Below are 20267 nucleotides of genomic sequence, written 5' to 3'. Positions count from 1 at the left end.
CCATCCTATCTCAGCATTCTCTACATTTTTTCTTTCTTTTCCTACATAGATATATATTTCAAAGAAGATATTGGAGGCAAATCAGCAAGGCTGCATGCAAAAGGTTGCAAGGCAAGAAATGAGAAAGTATGAAAAACAGTGGAAAAATTAGAAGAATCACCTAAGCTTAATTTTCCCATAAAAAACTAGCAGACGGCCTAAACTAGACTGAAGAATTCAAAGAGCAAAATTACAGACACAAGAAGTTGTATGTGAAGAATCAAATGCAAGTTTCAAGCTGTATTTATCATATAAGATCCATGACACCTGATATTCATGGACTGAGATGAAGAGGTCACTCATGCACACTCATATTGAAAGAAGATAAATAGATTTATGAAGGGGCTGAACCAACATAAAACCAACATACCGAACAATATCTGACGACATGTATTCATAAAATGTTCAGAAACTCAAAACAGGCTGATACTGGTGTTAAAGGACTAATTTGATGAGGGTTAACATTCAAATGAAATGTTACAAATAGGTTACCCTAAACTACAAATACTTATCACTAAGCATGATATATTAGCTACTACAGAAGGTAATCAAAAGGTACAGGTGGACTCTTGGTTAAATGGAACAATATTGTATACGAGCAACGCAGATTCAGATGAATGAGATTACATTAAACAAACCTCCTCGACTTTTACGAGGCAGTAAACTAAATCTTGAAAATGATGTGGGTTGACAATTACTGAACTGTCAGAGGCCCTTGATACTGTATCTCCTGTGAATTTAGTGATGAAGCCAGAACTGCAGTGACTGGCAGCAGGGGTACATTCTGTAAACGGATCAAAAGTTCACTAACTGGCAAAGAACAATGACATGCTGCTAATCAAATCAGTTAAATTAAGACAAGTCCTACAAGGGATCACTATATGATCAGTTATATATGAATGTTTGCAAGTCATACCAAACTTGTGAGAGAGTTTTGGGGGATGCAACAGGAATAGGATAGGTTGAAATGAAATGGGTAGTCACTTTCAAATAAAATATGTGTGAAGTTGAGGAGAGGAAGAAAATACAGTAAACTTTGAATATCATATATGGAGAAACAGCTCAATGAAGCAATCTGTGAAGGGATAAAGGCCAAACTAACTCCAGTAAATCACATCACAGGGGTCATGAAGGCAGTGAACAATATCTTCATTAAAAACCCAATGGCTTTCAATGAAAACTGTAGGATGCTCTTGAAAATATTCATGGTGTGTTTGACAGACAGAACGTATCATCAGTATGATCTCCCCACGTAAAGAGACACAACGAAATGTATAGTAGGTCCAATTATATACTGTACAACAAAATTTGTATAAGAAATGAGAGAGATCTAGGAAGGAAAAATGCCTTTCATTTACCTACAATTGAGGACAGAAGATTAAGGGGGCTATAAAAAAGCCTTAAAACTTCTTACTGGACGTTCAAGAGACTAACAGAAAGTATATGCCATCAGCAAGTCCCTATCTAGCTATGCAACAAGGAGAAGGAGAAACTCAAGACTTTCCTCTGAAAAAAGATTGGAGGACCAACTTTATTAGCAAGACAAACAGCTGGATTACTATTACTGTGTAAAACAAGGATTGACAAGCTGAGAAAGGTAGTGGGTAGTGAAGCAAATGGAGAAGGAACACTATAAACATTAAGAAATGACAAAATTTGAATTAAAAAAATTATATTGCCAAGTTAAGGCCATTTAAAAAAAAACCTCTCCATCCATGTTAAGTACAAATGTACAGACACCTTAATACAAAAACAATCACTTTTTCTTACACACACACACATTCAAAATGCCACCTTGTACGGGATAATGAAACTTTCAAAAACAAGAAAATAATTAGTATATACCAACTTGAAGTATGGTGTAAGAAAAGCCAAGGCCAACACAACCAGGAAGCCAGTTATGGAACCTCCAGCAGGAGTCTTAACACCGCTGGTTGAATTGACAGCGGTACGGGAGAACGATCCAGTTACTGGCATTGACTGAACAAAGGAACCGAAGATATTGCAGAGTCCTAAAGCAATCATTTCCTGAAGAAGTTACACTGGTTTTAGAATGATGATAAAGTTGTAAAACCCTTTACTGATCATTTTCTGGAGACTGAACCAATTTTTCTATTTCATAAAGCATGAAGAAAGTAATGTTAAGTACATATACCTGTCTCTATACGAAAATGGCAGAAGATGATAGCAGGTTTTCACCAAGCAACCATAATATGCTCAAAACATCCTAAAGTTTTTATTAATGGCAAGTCTCTGTGACATGATATGATGTCGGGCAAATGGTAATGTGAACATACACCACTCACTAACATTCAATTTCCACATGAAATATTTTTGTCTACTTTTTCTAGATGAAGCATACACTGGCCTTCTTAAAACATTTTACCTATGATAGCAAACAGCTAACTTACCCTAAAACAAGGGAAAACTTCAAGATTTTATTTTATTTATTTTTTTTTTTTTTTGGCTAGCTATAAAATGTTAATGAGAAAATTTTATTTTAATATGAGACTTGTTGGCAAGAGTGCAAGAGGCATACTTTACCTGTGTGGCATCTATGGTTTTCCCACCAGAGAAAGCACTAGCAATAGCAATACTTTCTAAGATAGAAATTATAGGAATGACAGCAACACCAGATCCAACATCTGACATAATGCAACTGAAGCTACAGTCAGTGCCATTGATAACTGTGGAGAACGGTGGAGGTTTAAAGGCTGGCAGGCCAGGTTTCACAAATCCTAAAAGAGAAAATCATAAATCTATGAGATTATAAAATATTTACAAAAGATAATGATGAATGCAATCTCCTCAGTCATACCTTTCAATTTTTCTTTTGGAAATTAATTTATGTAGTTTCAATACATACATGCACTTGGAAAGCACAAGTATTATTTATATTTATTACACTTTGTCTTATTATACTTTGTCACTGTCTCCTGCGTTAGCGAGGTAGCGCAAGGAAACAGACGAAAGAATGGCCCAACCCACCCACATACACATGTGTATATATACACGTCCACACACACACATATACATACCTATACATCTCAATGTATACATATATATATATATATATATATATATACACACTCAGACATATACATATATACACATGTATATAATTCATACTGTCTGCCCTTATTAACTCCCATCGCCACCGCACCACACCTGAAATGACAGCCCCCTCCCCCCATGTGTGCACGAGGTAGTACTAAAAAGGCCCCATTCATTCACACTCAGTCTCTAGCTGTCATGTATAATGCACCGAAACCACAGCTCCCTTTCCACATCCAGGCCCCACAAAACTTCCATGGTTTATCCCAGATGCTTCACATGCCCTGGTTCAATCCACTGACAGCACATCGACCCCGGTATACCACATTTACCACATTTTAAGAAAGAAAATAAAGGCCTGAAAAAGAAAATAGAAGAATATTTATTTGTGCAATACTCAAATCACATCAAAATAGATGAATAGTGTGTCTTTAAGATCCATCAAGTATGGGAAGTGAGGATAACGAGATATAATATTCTTTGTTATGAAAGAAAAAGGAATAGGGACTGAAAACTATGTATTAGGTTGATATAAAACATACATTATTCTTGCAGGGCTGCTGCTGTGTATTACAGACCCATAACACCAGATTATCATACCTACTTGATCGTTGTATCCCTGACCCTCTAATAAATGGTCCCAGCAATGCACAGAAGGCCAACCACATCTACTAGCTGGGACCACAAATCGAGATGTGTGGTAATATTGTGTACCTGTCACGTTGGCAAGATTTCATGCAGCTTTGAGTACCCTCAGGGTGGAAATTGCATCACTGACATGAAAATTCCTGAAGTGTATTGACCTGTGGTCTGTCATGTTGGAAGAATAGGTGGTGTGTAGAGTGCAGGTGAGAAAGTGTGACTTGTACCTGTCTGGGAATTATAGTTTCAGCGTTGGGTACACATCTGATAGGGTGGATGCTGTGGGTACACATCTGATGGGGTGGATGCTGTGGGTACACATCTGATAAGGTGGATGCTGTAGGTACACATCTGATAAGGTGGATGCTGTGGGTACACATCTGATAGGGTGGATGCTGTGGGTACACATCTGATAAGGTGGATGCTGTGGGTACACATCTGATGGGGTGGATTTAAGGATTAGGTCGAGTTGGTAGTATTTGACCCGTGCTTGTTGAGTTATTACATTGTGACTATGTCATGTGCTGCCCTCGTTATTCACCATCTGAGTTTAAAAATATGAACAAAAGATATGGAAATAATGTTTGAGTTGCCAGTAATTGTTTCCTGAGTAACTACTACACTATTTACCACATCCTGGAATTTTACATCACCCAGTCTGTAAATGTCACACTCACTGTGCTTTCAATTTATTTTTGTCTCATGAAGTTCTATGTCCTTGCTGCAAGTGTTTTTTTTTTTACTTCCAAGTTGTGATTCCAAAATATACTGACATAAAGAACTAATTGAAATATAACATCAAAATGAAGAACATTGCCAGTAAATGTACCACTAGGACCATACCTGTAAGGGTGAAGGGCTGGTTACTGTCAAGAGCAAAGGCAATTACTCCAGCCACAATGACAATTATGGCATTACGACCCACAGACGTTAGGAATACAATTTTTTTCCAAATTCTTGTATTTAATCTATCACTCAACTCGACCTTTGTACACTTCAAGTCTTTTATTTTCTGAAAGGAAAACATCAGCAATATTAAAAGCAAAGCTACTAACCAAAGATGCCAATATACTGTAATTGATGAAATAGTCTGCTTCATTTGTGGCAAATTTAACACGACAAAAAAAATCAATTAATCGGGCTCCATCATGTATGTCAGTATCTTCCATATGGTACAAGCAGATTGTTCCCCAAACAATGAATAAATGTTTTACCCTCATCAGCAGTAAGCAGATAATACAAGAAAATCCAAGAGTCACATCCTGCCATTTTGTGTAGGCAATGTTTTCAAAAAGTTTTGTCCATGTCTCTACAACTCCTTCACTGGAAAAACTCAAACCAAACAAGCCTTTCAGCTGAGAGGAGGCAATGGTGATGGCGGCTGCAGACGTAAACCCACAAATAACTGGCTTAGATATAAATGTGATAAGAAAGCCTGAAAAAAAAGAAAAAACAGGAAATAACAAACAGGTGTCACTCAGACTGTAAAAGTAATTAACTCCTGAATGGATATTTTGGATAATAATGAAAAAATTACAACACTTACAGTTACTTCTGCTACAAGGCATCTCTAAAAACTTCAATACTACTGTTTCAAGTAACAAAGTCACAAAAACTAATTCAATGAAAGGTATCACGGCTACAAATAATCTTTAGTTACTGGTATAACTAGATTAAGGGATGCTGACATATGTATATGGGCATGGCCGAAGATTTTCTGTAATGCTTCTATAATGTCACAACCTGATCAAACAAACTGTTGACAGCTGAGGCAGTAAAACAATGCCACACTACATTTTAAAAGAATACGCAGAGACAATCACGAGTTACTGCTTTAAAATGTGGCTTTAACATGTGCCTAAGCGATGCTTAGTTATAAGCTACAACTAATTTCAAAAGAATATGTGATGGTGTTGTACAGTTGTGACCTGGAAAAAATAATGGATATTACAGTTTGTAAATATGTGACTATAATACTATCCCACATGAGAACTTATGGCAAACATATCACACCCCAAATTCTGGAAGTGTGATGGAGTTCTGAAGTTAAATGTCAGAACCAGAAAGAAGTCTTAGGATATATGAAGAAATGAAGACAAATGGAAATTACTACATAGGTCTTCTCGAGGCTCGACCAAACTGAATATGTTCATAATGCTACCACAAGCAAAAGTTGTGAGTCATTTAATGAAGTAATGTCTTGATTTTGAAAGTTACCAATACTATCATAGCAAATATACTGAACCATGAGAGTCATAAATCTAGCGTGTTAAGCCTATTCTGTGGCAATAACATTATGTGCTTTTGTCATGTTCTACCTTACCAAAAGTTTTCTATGTGAGATAAAACAACACATAATGGATGTCTATTTCATATTTTTATCTAATCTGTAACAGTGGGATTTGATATTAAGATGGTGAGTATACTTACAGTACCATCAATTATAGTTAATTTTGCAAAGCACTTCTTGCTAGATCTTCAGTAGAATCTCAGTTCCACCACTTTAAGGTATAAAATACAGTTATGTTAACCTATACGTTTTATGCAAGATCTCAACAGTGCCTGCAACCCTGAGTCATGTGCATGAGTGGAATGTGTTACTTGCATATTGTAAACCATATGAAACATATGGAATGCCCACTGAATAATGATTGGTTGGTAATATTTTTAGTGATATCGCATGATGCTGATTTTTACATATTCATTAGCACGAAAAAAAATTGTTAGAGAGGCTGCTGGAATATAGCAGTAAAATGGTATTCATGCAATCACACCAGGCAAATAGAAGCATATGGTCTACCTCCTTATCAACTGGTCTTACTACATTCATGTATACATGGATGAAACAAGAGCAAGAATTCAAAAAAAAAAAATGTTTGAAAAATTAATATTAAAACTCAAGAAATGGTTAACTAAACAAATCAAACATAAATAATCTATAATAAATTTAAAGCCATGGATACACTTAAGTGGACCATTAAGGAAAAACCACCGTTAAATTTCATACCCAAGTTACAAATTCCTGAAGTGAGAATTATGAGACCACTGAGGAAACACAATAATACAGCATAGTCTGGTCCACCATGGCCTGAGTATTCCTGAGTCATGATGGCCATGATGGCTGTGGGTCCGATGGTGATGTCCTTGCTGCTGCCGAAAATCATGTACACGAAGCACCCCATGAAGGCTGAGTACAGACCATACTGAGTGTGGAGAGACAGGGAATGTTAGAACACAATGAGTTAGGAAAGAAGAACTGTTAGATAATTTTAAGTGGGGAATTATGTTGTGTTAATATATTTAGAAAAAAAAGAGTGAAAATCAATAACCTGAGAAAAAGAGAAGTTAGATTCTAATGAGAAGACAGAGACAATGTTAAACTAGAGCACAGTATTCTAATTAAGGAAAGGAACTGTTACAACAATACCAGGTGTGTCTAAAGAAGAGTCTATTAGAACATACTTGATGGAAGAGAAACAATTTTTGGAAAAGATGTACTCCTTATTGTTCTGAAGGATTCACACAACACAATGACAAGGGAATGGACAAAAACTAGATTAAATGAAAAGAATACAAACATATATCTGGCTGTTCAAGATACATGATTAATACAGAATGCATGGGATGAATACTAACATATTAAGCAAGAAGTATTACTCAGTGTTCACAATTCAGAACGAGGCAACACAAGAAAAGGAAATTGTTGAAAGGTATAATAAAAACTTTAGCTGTACACATACCTTCAGCTGCCTATAACAACCATTATCAAGAAAAGAACAAGAAGTCTGACTTACATTATTACATAAATATGGTTATATATACTCTTTATATGGTAGACAAAAATCTAACTTATTCTAATGACTATGAAGGAAAAAGTGTATAACCCCAAATGTACATACATTAGCAGGTAGTTTAGCAACCTCAGCATAGGCGATGCCCTGTGGAATAACAGTGAGGCCTACAGTAAAGCCAGCCATCACATCGCCCTCTAAAGATTCTAGATTGTACTTAGGAAGCCATCGTGTGATTGGAAGTCGACTGTAGAGGGTCTCTTTGCTGAATATACTGTTAACATTTCTCTGTTGGAATTAAGCATCCTTTTTGTTGAAACACCATCAACAGAAACAGTCACAGTACAAGTAACACAAAAACACACTTTTTACACTAATTCTATGAGTGTTTAAGACACTAAGAACACAGACTGGTTATGATTATCACAATATATTCACAGAATTAATATGTTATTAGACTTGAACCAAACTGAAGAACAAGGAAAGGGTTGAGGCAGGGAGGACTGCAGAAGCACTTACGTTGAGGAGGCTTCCAAGGTTCCTGATGAAACCCGGTGGCATGGTGTGTCCCGTGGCCTTACCCGAGGGCACCGCATCCACTGTGGCAAAGATTAGCGTTAGCACTTCCTTATATTACACTAACATGTCTTGTGTCCTGCCCCACCACACCACTGCCAGTGTTGTGTCCTACCCCAACATCACTATCAGTGCTGTCCCTCTGTAACATAGTAGCCACAGCATATGTATATGTATCAGAAAAAGGCATGCAAAATCCTTGGTTCCTCTTATGCTAATGATCAAGAAGATATTTAGTACAATGATCGTCCCAACTCTCTCCAGCCAGCACCTGAACTCCATATGACAGTTTGGGAAGAAGCTACTGCACCATCCTTGTCACTGTCACCTCCTGCCACCAGAAATCCTTAGTTGTAGTCCCACACCATGACTGCATTAAGTTTGTTGGAATTGGTACAGACCACTAGAACATCAATCCCATCCAAACCATGATGAAAATCAATAAGCAGCATACAGACACCCTAGTGCTTGGCTAGTGTGTCTTTTCATCCTCTGCACCTTAGGTTCCAACTGTCTATACTGTGTGCAGTCCCTCTATATAGTTAATTTGATTATACAGTTAGTTATGATTAACAAAACTACAGAACAAACACCCTTTTCCTACATTCTTCATACAAACATACACTCGATAAATGATATATGTAAAATAATTATATACACCATGCTACATATGCCCAAGAATGACTAGTTTTATAATTATCAATCTATTTTTCATTATGTATAAGTTGTTTTAATTTTCCTTTACCTTGAGCCTTTGAGGGTTAGGTTAAATGCAAGGCAGAGGTCCTACTGTTGTGCTCAAGAGTTGTACTGCAATACATATGTTAACGTAAATATGATGAATATTTCTGTATGAAACAACTGTGCTTTCAGCCATGAGGAATTAGGTGCCTGGCAACATCAAGAGACTGTAGCTGCAAGATATAGTAAACAAAACGTGTTCCTCTGGTGTGGGCAGGTACGAGCCTTGGACCATCTTGGTGAGCCAGACAGACACGTTGCCAGCCCATCCTGGTGAGAGAAACAGGGCTGTGAGTGCTGGGGTTATCAACCCCAGCACTCTGTCCAGGCTAGAAGGGACTGAATAACTGAGGCACTTGTAAAAGCAGAGAATCACAAATGGATGCACAGAGACACTTTAGCTATGCTGGTAAGAAAATGCGGCACCAATTTCTTGATCAGTTATGAGAGAGGTGGCAGCCAGCGGTCTTTGTGCAGACACCTCAAAACACCTCCATGCACCTGATTTAGCTAAAGTGTCACTGTCCGAACCATGATCAAGAGATACACGTCAAGAAATGATCATCCCTCATCATCAAATGTTACACATCCAGTATGTTTCAAAATGGCAACCAAGATATCAGAACAACAACCAGAGCATGGAAAGAGCATCCAGGCCTTCAGAACAGTAGACAGGCCATCAAAATAGTAGACAGGTCATCCAAACAGTAGACACGGTATCAAAACAGCAGGCAGAACATTAGAGCAGGAACCAGAATGTCAGAACAGCAGCCACAATGTCAGTAGTCATTTATTGAACATTGTGGAGCCATACAGAAGACATCTCAAAACTTCAAATTATTTTGCCACTGAAATATGATTCAAAGCATTTGTAATGTACATCCTCCAGTGCACATCATCATGTTGTAGGTGGCTGCAAGCTACTACTAGTGTTGGTCCTAATGACCCCTGACAGCTGACATCACGAATGTGTTCACATTTGCCCTCTCGAGTAGCAGTCATCCAAGCAGCTAGTGAGGATGTACTATCCTAAATATCAGATAGATATACATATTATGGAGACTGAGAGAGCAAGAGGAAGTAGAGTATGTAGATTAGTTCATATAACATCAAACTGAATTGGCAGGTCTGAACCATACCAGTTATCATACATAGTATTTCATACCAACCTACAGCAAGTGATGTCATCCAGTGCAAAACAGAACTAAAATACAGATACAAGTACACACAAAATGCTACAAACTATAGGAATTAGGAAGGGTCCCTTACTACAGTCATTTTCGATGTGTATACTTGTAGTATCTTATCTCGTATTATCATGGCATGATCACTTGGTCAAAAACGCTCTGCAACCACGATAATCTCTGTATTTATGTATTGATCATTACTACACCACAATGTATATACAAATACAGATGAAATGACTATAAAAACCAGGCAAGTAAATCAGAACTATTATGGTGATGTTTAAGCAAGTCAAGTTTCAATGTTAACATGTTAGACAGTGATTTTATTTATCATGTCAAACTTGTACATAGATAGTTACTGATAACTATTTATAACCACCATTAACAAGATAGTTACTGATAACTACTTTATAACCACCCTTAACAAGACAATAACATTAATATTATCTCCAAACACTGGTTAACTGACCACACCAGAAATGATCCTCTTTACACCAGTGTTGAGATAGACGCCACAACTATGCCAGTGTTAAGGGAGACACCACTACTGTACCACTGGTGAGGTAGACACCACTACTGTACCACTGGTGAGGTAGACACCACTACATTATCACTGGTGACGTAGAACATGTAGTAGGTCCTTAACACACTACTACATCATCCCCATCATTACGTGACGACCACCACCTACCTGATGGTCTTCACACACGTGCCTCACTAATACGCACGTGAGAGAGGACGGTCGTATGTTGTATGGCTAAGGTTCGAACCCTTGCACTATCACATGTGTATGTATGTACACCTGTGTGGCCACTCCACACAGAATAACATTCTATTACAACATGGATAAAGGAAGGTACGGTAAAGCCAGTGTGTAGGGCCCTGTACCTATCTGTGTGTACTGTACTGTATAAGAAGGGGGTTGTACACTGGAGAATCCATCTCTTGTCCTGTATGGGGAGGGAGTTGTACACAGGTGGGGTCCCATCTCTTGTACTGTACGAGGAGGGGATTATACACTGGAGGACCCATCTCTTGTACTGTAGGAGGAGGGAGTTGTACACTGGTGGGGGTCCATTTCTTGTACTATATGAGGAGGGGGTTGTACACTGGCGGGGACCTATCTCTTGTACTGTTCGAGGACGGGGTTGTACACTACTGGGGGCCCATCTCTTGTACTCTACAAGGAGGGGGTTGTACACTGGTGGTGACCCATCTCTTTTACTGTACGAGGAGGGGGTTGTACACTGGTGGTGACCCATCTCTTTTACTGTGCAGGGAGGCAGTTGTACACTGGTGGGGTTGGGCACATTTAAAGCCTCCATCCTTTGTCTGTCTGTAACTCCTCTCTCTTCTTTCTGGTACAGTCCCTGTTGTTCTCCTCCTCAGGACCTTCTCTATCATTTGTGTGTGTATGTACGTAAACCAGACCCGACGACCATATTCTGGTGGTTGTGTGTGTGTTATCTAATAATGTATTTTACTGTTGTAATATAAAGTGATGCAGGCACAGGGTGGTAGTGATAATGAGGTCAGCATCTCTGCTGGAGGTAAAGTGGGCGGGGTAATCTGTGGTGGGTCATGATAAGACCTGTGGTGGTGGGTCCTGTATGTAAAGCAAGGTACCTAACCACACACTGAAGCAAGGCATCCACACAGTGAACCAAGGTACCCACACACTGAAGCAAAGTACCCACACCATGAACCAAGGCACCCACACAGTGAAGCAAAGTACCCACACCACGAAGCAATGTACCCACACAGTGAAGCAAGGTACCCACAAAGTGAAGCAACGTACCCACACAGTGAAGCAAGGTACTCAACACAGACCTAGTTACCAGAACAAGCCACAGATGGTGCCTTATGGTCTCCACAACAACACTGGTCGACCACAAACATCTACCAACCTCTGGGATAACACTGGTCGACCACAAACATCTACCAACCTCTAGGATAACACTGGTCGACCACAAACATCTACCAACCTCTGGGATGACACTGGTCGACCACAAACATCTACCAACCTCTGGGATAACACTGGTCGACCACAAACATCTACCAACCTCTGGGATAACACTGGTCGACCACAAACATCTACCAACCTCTGGGATAACACTGGTCGACCACAAACATCTACCAACCTCTGGGATGACACTGGTCGACCACAAACATCTACCAACCTCTGGGATGACACTGGTCGACCACAAACATCTACCAACCTCTGGGATAACACTGGTCGACCACAAACATCTACCAACCTCTAGGATAACACTGGTCGACCACAAACATCTACCAACCTCTGGGATGACACTGGTCGACCACAAACATCTACCAACCTCTGGGATGACACTGGTCGACCACAAACATCTACCAACCTCTAGGATAACACTGGTCGACCACAAACATCTACCAACCTCTAGGATAACACTGGTCGACCACAAACATCTACCAACCTCTGGGATGACACTGGTCGACCACAAACATCTACCAACCTCTGGGATAACACTGGTCGACCACAAACATCTACCAACCTCTGGGATGACACTGGTCGACCACAAACATCTACCAACCTCTGGGATAACACTGGTCGACCACAAACATCTACCAACCTCTGGGATAACACTGGTCGACCACAAACATCTACCAACCTCTGGGATAACACTGGTCGACCACAAACATCTACCAACCTCTGGGATGACACTGGTCGACCACAAACATCTACCAACCTCTGGGATAACACTGGTCGACCACAAACATCTACGAATCTGAGGACCAACACAGGTCGACCACAAACCTGAGGGACCATACTGGTCGACCAGAAACATCGACCAGCCTCCTTATCAGACCATCATGTAAGACGTGAACACCATCCCAGGTGGTCTTGTATTCCCCCGCCCCCCCCCCCACACATAACTTATGATAACGATAGATTACGTGGTCCCCCCACCCCTTCTTGACCCTCTACTACTGCTGTGGATATCATCTTAATTACCACCCCATCTACCTACCTACCACCATCACCACTACACCTACCAGCCCACCTACCACCATCATCCGGGGTCGACCAGATATGGACAGGAGCACCACACACGTACGTGTGTGTGTGTGTGAGGCACATACGTACACCATGCTACGCCGGGACCTGACGTACACACACACACACATACGTACGTGTGTGTGTGTGTGTGTGTGAGGCACATACGTACACCATGCTACGCCGGGACCTGACGTACACACACACACATACGTACGTACGTGTGTGTGTGTGTGAGGCACATACGTACACCATGCTACGCCGGGACCTGACGTACACACACACACACATACGTACGTACGTATGTGTGTGTGTGTGTGTGTGAGGCACATACGTACACCATGCTACGCCGGGACCTGACGTACACACACACACACATACGTACGTGTGTGTGTGTGTGTGAGGCACATACGTACACCATGCTACGCCGGGACCTGACGTACACACACACACACATACGTACGTGTGTGTGTGTGTGAGGCACATACGAACACCATGCTACGCCGGGACCTGACGTACACACACACACATACGTACGTGTGTGTGTGTGTGTGTGAGGCACATACGTACACCATGCTACGCCGGGACCTGACGTACACACACACACACATACGTACGTGTGTGTGTGTGTGTGTGAGGCACATACGTACACCATGCTACGCCGGGACCTGACGTACACACACACACACACACACACGTACGTACGTGTGTGTGTGTGTGTGAGGCACATATGTACACCACGCTACGCCGGGACCTGACGTACACACACACACACACACACACACACACGTACGTACGTGTGTGTGTGTGTGAGGCACATATGTACACCATGCTACGCCGGGACCTGACGTACACACACACACACACATACGTACGTACGTGTGTGTGTGTGTGTGAGGCACATATGTACACCATGCTACGCCGGGACCTGACGTACACACACACACACACGGACCTCCGTAGCCAGTGTCTATACGTTGGTGATTACGTTCATGAACGTCCATATCCACACATCCCTACTGGACCTTCAGCTGCACCATGACGGCTGGGGGGGGGGGGGGGGGGGGTGAACCACCCTCACGAGGGTATGGTAGTTAAGGAGGCTTAATTCAGCAGTAAGTCCAGCCAGCTGGCCTGCAGGGCCCTAACCCCCACGTGTAATCCACGACCCAGGAAATGGAATAAGTTGCCAAGTGCAGTTTCGTGTGATCATCACATCATCATCATCATCAGGGCAGATCCATATAACACTCACACAACCGAGACACGTAGCTACCTACCTACCTACGACGCGTGCTACCTACTAATGTGGGGCGTCATGTACCCCCCCCCCCCCCCCCCGCACGATCAAGGTGACCCAATGATAAGAGATAATGTGAAGGTTAATCTCGGGTCATTACCGCCTAATCACACTCACACACACGTGTTTAATACCTGTAGCTTACCCGTAAACCTGACCTGGATTACCTGACGTAACGACCGACCAGGTCAGCCATGGTTACCACAACCTGCTGACCTGGGGCGGGTCATGGCTTGAACCTGTTGCGCACGCGTCTACCGACTGACCTGGTTAAGGTCATTACATGAGGGTCAGGTCAAGTGCAGGATGGAGGAGTGACCTGTGTGTTGATATACACGTGATAACAAGTCTTCCTGTAATTTCATAACACAATCTACACAACAATTGTTTCTTACTGTGCAGAAAAGACACATTCATCACAACATATTCTACAATCATTCCTGGTTGTAGTTATGATGATGGCTACAACATTATTAATAACACAATGTACAACACAACAACTTGTTAGTCAGAAAAGTCATGTATAAGAACACGTTGAACCTCACAACTTCATTATTAACTTCAGTAAGGAAAAGGAAAAACAAATACATTATGGCGGCCACAACCGACGTAGTGAAGATGCGATTGAACTGACGCTGTCATCATGTATTTACCTGACCCTCCCGCCATCACTACAACATACACTTCTTGATTCTTCTTGCATTATAACGTTATGAATAACCCACAACTTGTGTCATCACTTTGGGCAAGGCTGTACGACACTTTGGGCAGGATGGTACGACACTTTGGGCAGGATGGTACGACACTTTGGGCAAGGCTGTACGACACTTTGGGCAAGGCTGTACGACACTTTGGGCAAGGCTGTACGACACTTTGGGCAGGATGGTACGACACTTTGGGCAAGGCTGTACGACACCTTGGGCAAGACGGTACGACACTTTGGGCAAGGCTGTACGACACTTTGGGCAAGATGGTACGACACTTTGGGCAAGATGGTACGACACTTTGGGCAAGGCTGTACGACACTTTGGGCAAGGCTGTACGACACCTTGAGCAAGATGGTACGACACTTTGGGCAGGATGGTACGACACTTTGGGCAGGATGGTACGATACTTTGGGCAAGGCTGTACGACACTTTGGGCAAGATGGTACGACACTTTGGGCAAGATGGTACGATACGTTCAGCATGAAGGTACGATGTTTGTGATACAACGGGCTGACCTTTGACATGATGATGGTTCAGGTCAAAATGTGTGTGTGGTCATAAATGTGTCGTCGTGTTGTTTACCCACATGATAGTTTACAAAAGTTGTCTACCCACATGATAGTTTACAAGTTGTTTCTCCACAGTAAACAAAAGTTTACCCTACATGATATTTACATATGTTGTTTACCCACATGATAGTTTACAAGTTGTTTCTCCACAGTAAACAAAAGTTTACCCCACATGATATTTACATAAGTTGTTTACCCACATGATAGTTTACAAGTTGTTTCTCCACAGTAAACAAAAGTTTACCCTACATGATATTTACATAAGTTGTTTACCCACATGATAGTTTACAAGTTGTTTATCCAGTAAACAAAAGTTTACCCTACATGATATTTACATATGTTGTTTACCCACATGATAGTTTACAAGTTGTTTATCCACAGTAAACAAAGTTTACCCCATGATATTTACATAAGTTGTTTACCCACATGATAGTTTACAAGTTGTTTATCCACAGTTTACATAAGTTGTTTACCCACATGGTAGTTTACATAAGTTGTTTACCCACATGATAGTTTACAGTAAACTGTGCCTCGCCAGGATAGTTTACTTCGGCCACAGCTGCAGAGACAATATGTGTATAATAAGCCACCAGTACACACCTTATCTGAACACCAAACAAGTAACATCAGAAAGAAAACAAGGAACACATCAAGGTAAACAACAGACATGGTTCCCACGAACGAGGTCTACAACCATGAACAGATCCAGACATTGACATACATATATTGAATAACATCTCCTCCAGCCTGCCTGCCTCCTACACACACCAGACTTACCAGGTCAGGTCAATAATGTGTATGGTAGCGAGGATGAGCGTTGCTGAGGACCACCTCTCAAGTCGTACTCGAGTTACAGAGACACCACACAGGTCAAGTGGTACTCCAATACTCTGGAGAGTGAGTAGCGCCTCCTGTACTGCCTCACACACACGGCGCTAGATAACCCTCTCGTTAAATGCTGTCGCCATATAACAAATTTCAGCTTATCAGCGGTACGACAACTTCACCGGGTCTGTCCTGGCTGCCACGATAACAAAAACGTAAACAACCGATATCTTTTAACGAGAACAAACCTATCTGCGGTACGATAACTTCACTAAGACTGCCCAGCATGCCTCACTGACTGCCAGACGCATGAGTGTGTGATTCAGTCTAGTGTATCATGATTCTTCAGTTATCAAATACGTGACGTGATGAAACAATACCTCATTTATACGCTGTACGATAACGACGCAACGCAGGCTGCCACACGTACGACAACAGTATGACGACGAAGAACCATACTGAAGGGTTGAAGCTGTCGTACTTAGTGGTATAATACTAAATATACAATGTAAGTTCTGGTATTTAAGGGTTATTACATAACAGGGATTGTCATCATACTTAAGGTATTAAATAATAAACTTTACTTATATAAAACCAAACTAAACTTACACATAATAAACATTGGTTTGAAGACTTTACCATACAAAGCATCTGCTATTGCCAGACGTATGAAAAACATTATAGAGGCGCCAGGTGTACGATATTAGACAAATATAACAAATCCTTCCTCATGTATATGATGAACTTAAGCAACATGTGCATATTAATTATCAAAGTTTTTTCTTAATTTTCAAATTATTATTATTATTATTATCATCTTGGTTAACTCCATCTGCCAGATGTACGACGCACCATCTGCCGGTGGTAGTGACGTAAAGCAATATATGTTCGACAATTATGTAGTCGATAATGACACGTTAATGTCCACAAGTCACACATGATAACGAAACTACGTGTATATATGGCGTACCTCCGTACGATAACATTGTCGATCATATCACTGTACTAGTTCGATAATATCCTGTCTGCCAGACGTAAGATAACACCCTGCCAGTCAGAGGTACGGCAGCGTCACACGCAGGCCAGACTTACAATTAGGTCGGGCGTGCCAGAGTCACGATAATGTGTGATGATGGAGGAGTACGAGCCACAGTACAGATAAGAAGACAATAATACATTGTTGACACCATTAATAACCAGGTGGTGTTCATACCTGCTGAACAACACGCACCCAGATAACACAACACATGTACTGGTTGTGGGTACAACAACATTCCACAACCACTACAACCTAACCTAACAACACGTTATTTCCCCAGACAGTAATTACCTAATCACCTACATATATACCTACTAGTACGTATATACATATATATATATATATATATATATATATATATATATATATATATATATATATATATATATATATATACAGCGCTGGTGGCTGATTCATGTGAGAAACTGCAGAAGCTGGTGACTGAGTTTGGTAAAGTGTGTGGAAGAAGAAAGTTAAGAGTAAATGTGAATAAGAGCAAGGTTATCAGGTACAGTAGGGTTGAGGATCAAGTCAATTGGGAGGTGAGTTTGAATGGAGAAAAACTGGAGGAAGTGAAGTGTTTTAGATATCTGGGAGTGGATCTGGCAGCTGATGGAACCATGGAAGCGGAAGTGGATCATAGGGTGGGGGAGGGGGCGAAAATCCTGGGGGCCTTGAAGAATGTGTGAAAGTCGAGAACATTATCTCGGAAAGCAAAAATGGGTATGTTTGAAGGAATAGTGGTTCCAACAATGTTGTATGGTTGCGAGGCGTGGGCTATGGATAGAGTTGTGCGCAGGAGGATGGATGTGCTGGAAATGAGATGTTTGAGGACAATGTGTGGTGTGAGGTGGTTTGATCGAGTGAGTAACGTAAGGGTAAGAGAGATGTGTGGAAATAAAAAGAGCGTGGTTGAGAGAGCAGAAGAGGGTGTTTTGAAGTGGTTTGGGCACATGGAGAGGATGAGTGAGGAAAGATTGACCAAGAGGATATATGTGTCGGAGGTGGAGGGAACAAGGAGAAGAGGGAGACCAAATTGGAGGTGGAAAGATGGAGTGAAAAAGATTTTGTGTGATCGGGGCCTGAACATGCAGGAGGGTGAAAGGAGGGCAAGGAATAGAGTGAATTGGAGCGATGTGGTATACCGGGGTTGACGTGCTGTCAGTGGATTGAATCAAGGCATGTGAAGCGTCTGGGGTAAACCATGGAAAGCTGTGTAGGTATGTATATTTGCGTGTGTGGACGTATGTATATACATGTGTATGGGGGGGGGGGGGGGGTTGGGCCATTTCTTTCGTCTGTTTCCTTGCGCTACCTCGCAAACGCGGGAGACAGCGACAAAGTATAATAAAAATAACAAATAAATATATATATATTTTTATATATATATATATATATATATATATATATATATATATATATATATATATATATATATATATATATTCTATTTATTTATCTAATATACTTAGTCGCTGTCTCCCACGTTAGCGAGGTAGCGTAAGGAAACACGAAAGAATGGCCCAACCCACCCACATACACATGTATATACATACATGTCCACACACGCACATATACATACCTATACATCTCAACGTATACATATATATACATACATACACAGATATACATACATACACATGTACATATCCATACTTGATGCCTTCATCCATTCCCGTCGCCACCCCGCCACACATGAAGTGACAGCCCACTCCCCCCTGCATGTGCGCGAGGCAGCGCTAGGAACAGACCACAAAGGCCCCATTCGTTCACACTCAGTCTCTAGCTGTCATGTATAATGCACCGAAACCACAGCTCCCTTTCCAAATCCAGGCCCCACAGAACTTTCCATGGTTTACCCCAGACGCTTCACATGCCCTGATTCAACCCATTGACAACATGTCGACAATCACACACACACACACACACACACACACACACACACACACACACACACATATATATACATATATATATATATATATATATATATATATATATATATATATACACACAAGTACATAACTATGTAGTACCTACTGCCATATCAAGCCTGGCCCATGCAAGCCAGATAACTGTGGTAATATGTAATGTTGTCTGCTGTGGTGTGGTTTAATATTAATGACGTGTGTGTGTGTGTGTGTGTGTGTGTGTGTGTGTGTGTGTGTGTGTGTGTGTACCACAATAATTATTCATAACACGTCCGCCCGTTACCACGATACAGACTCAGTCAGGCCCCGGTGCTACATACACGTCCGCCGCACCCGCTCTACAACACCCTGCTCCCCTACACCTGTGGTGACGGCGCGCCACCAAGTCAACCACAGACGACCCTGTCTACACACACACACACACACACACACACACATGACAGGCGTAGCGCTACACGTCAGGGGAAGGTAAGTTGTTCTTAGTACACGAGAAGATATACCACAATACACCACACACACACACAACCATCTACGTCTCATATATATATATATATATATATATATATATATATATATATATATATATATATATATATATATATATATATATATATATATATTCTTTCTTTTTTCTTTCAAACTATTCGCCATTTCCCGCATCAGCGAGGTAGCGTTAAGAACAGAGGACTGGGCCTTTGAGGGAATACCCTCACCTGGCCCAATTCTCTGTTCCTTCTTTTGGAAAATTAAAAAAAAAAACGAGAGGGGAGGATTTCCAGCCCCCCGCTCCCTCCCCTTTTAGTCGCCTTCTACGACACGCAGGGAATACGTG

The 20267-nt window shown here is 41.2% G+C and overlaps 2 protein-coding genes across 7 annotated transcripts in view; one reads left to right on the top strand and one right to left on the bottom strand.

Moving 5' to 3' along the window:
* Positions 1-4043, top strand: part of LOC139767420 (GPN-loop GTPase 3-like) — a 47922-nt gene extending 43879 nt beyond the window's left edge. Inside the window, exon 7 of the mRNA XM_071696785.1 lies at positions 3649-4043. Coding sequence (XP_071552886.1) covers positions 3649-3724 — 76 coding nt within the window. The 3' untranslated portion in view covers positions 3725-4043. The remainder of the gene's footprint in view (positions 1-3648) is intronic.
* Positions 1-20267, bottom strand: part of LOC139767418 (sodium-independent sulfate anion transporter-like) — a 61057-nt gene that overhangs the window by 28430 nt on the left and 12360 nt on the right. For 5 of the 6 annotated variants that reach the window (XM_071696777.1, XM_071696780.1, XM_071696775.1 and 2 more), the window contains exons 2-8: positions 8046-8125; positions 7635-7814; positions 6743-6938; positions 4950-5170; positions 4579-4747; positions 2584-2777; positions 1889-2067 (exon numbers count right to left, since the gene is read on the bottom strand). In XM_071696777.1, coding sequence (XP_071552878.1) covers positions 1889-2067; positions 2584-2777; positions 4579-4747; positions 4950-5170; positions 6743-6938; positions 7635-7814; positions 8046-8087 — 1181 coding nt within the window. In that variant the 5' untranslated portion in view covers positions 8088-8125. Of the gene's footprint in view, positions 1-1888; positions 2068-2583; positions 2778-4578; positions 4748-4949; positions 5171-6742; positions 6939-7634; positions 7815-8045; positions 8126-16417; positions 16602-20267 lie in introns of those variants that run through there. The other variant, XM_071696778.1, reaches the window with a different exon arrangement.

Source organism: Panulirus ornatus, chromosome 61 (assembly GCF_036320965.1).
Source record: "Panulirus ornatus isolate Po-2019 chromosome 61, ASM3632096v1, whole genome shotgun sequence".
NCBI lineage: Eukaryota > Metazoa > Arthropoda > Malacostraca > Decapoda > Palinuridae > Panulirus > Panulirus ornatus.
This window is presented reverse-complemented; position numbering and strand designations above follow the sequence as displayed.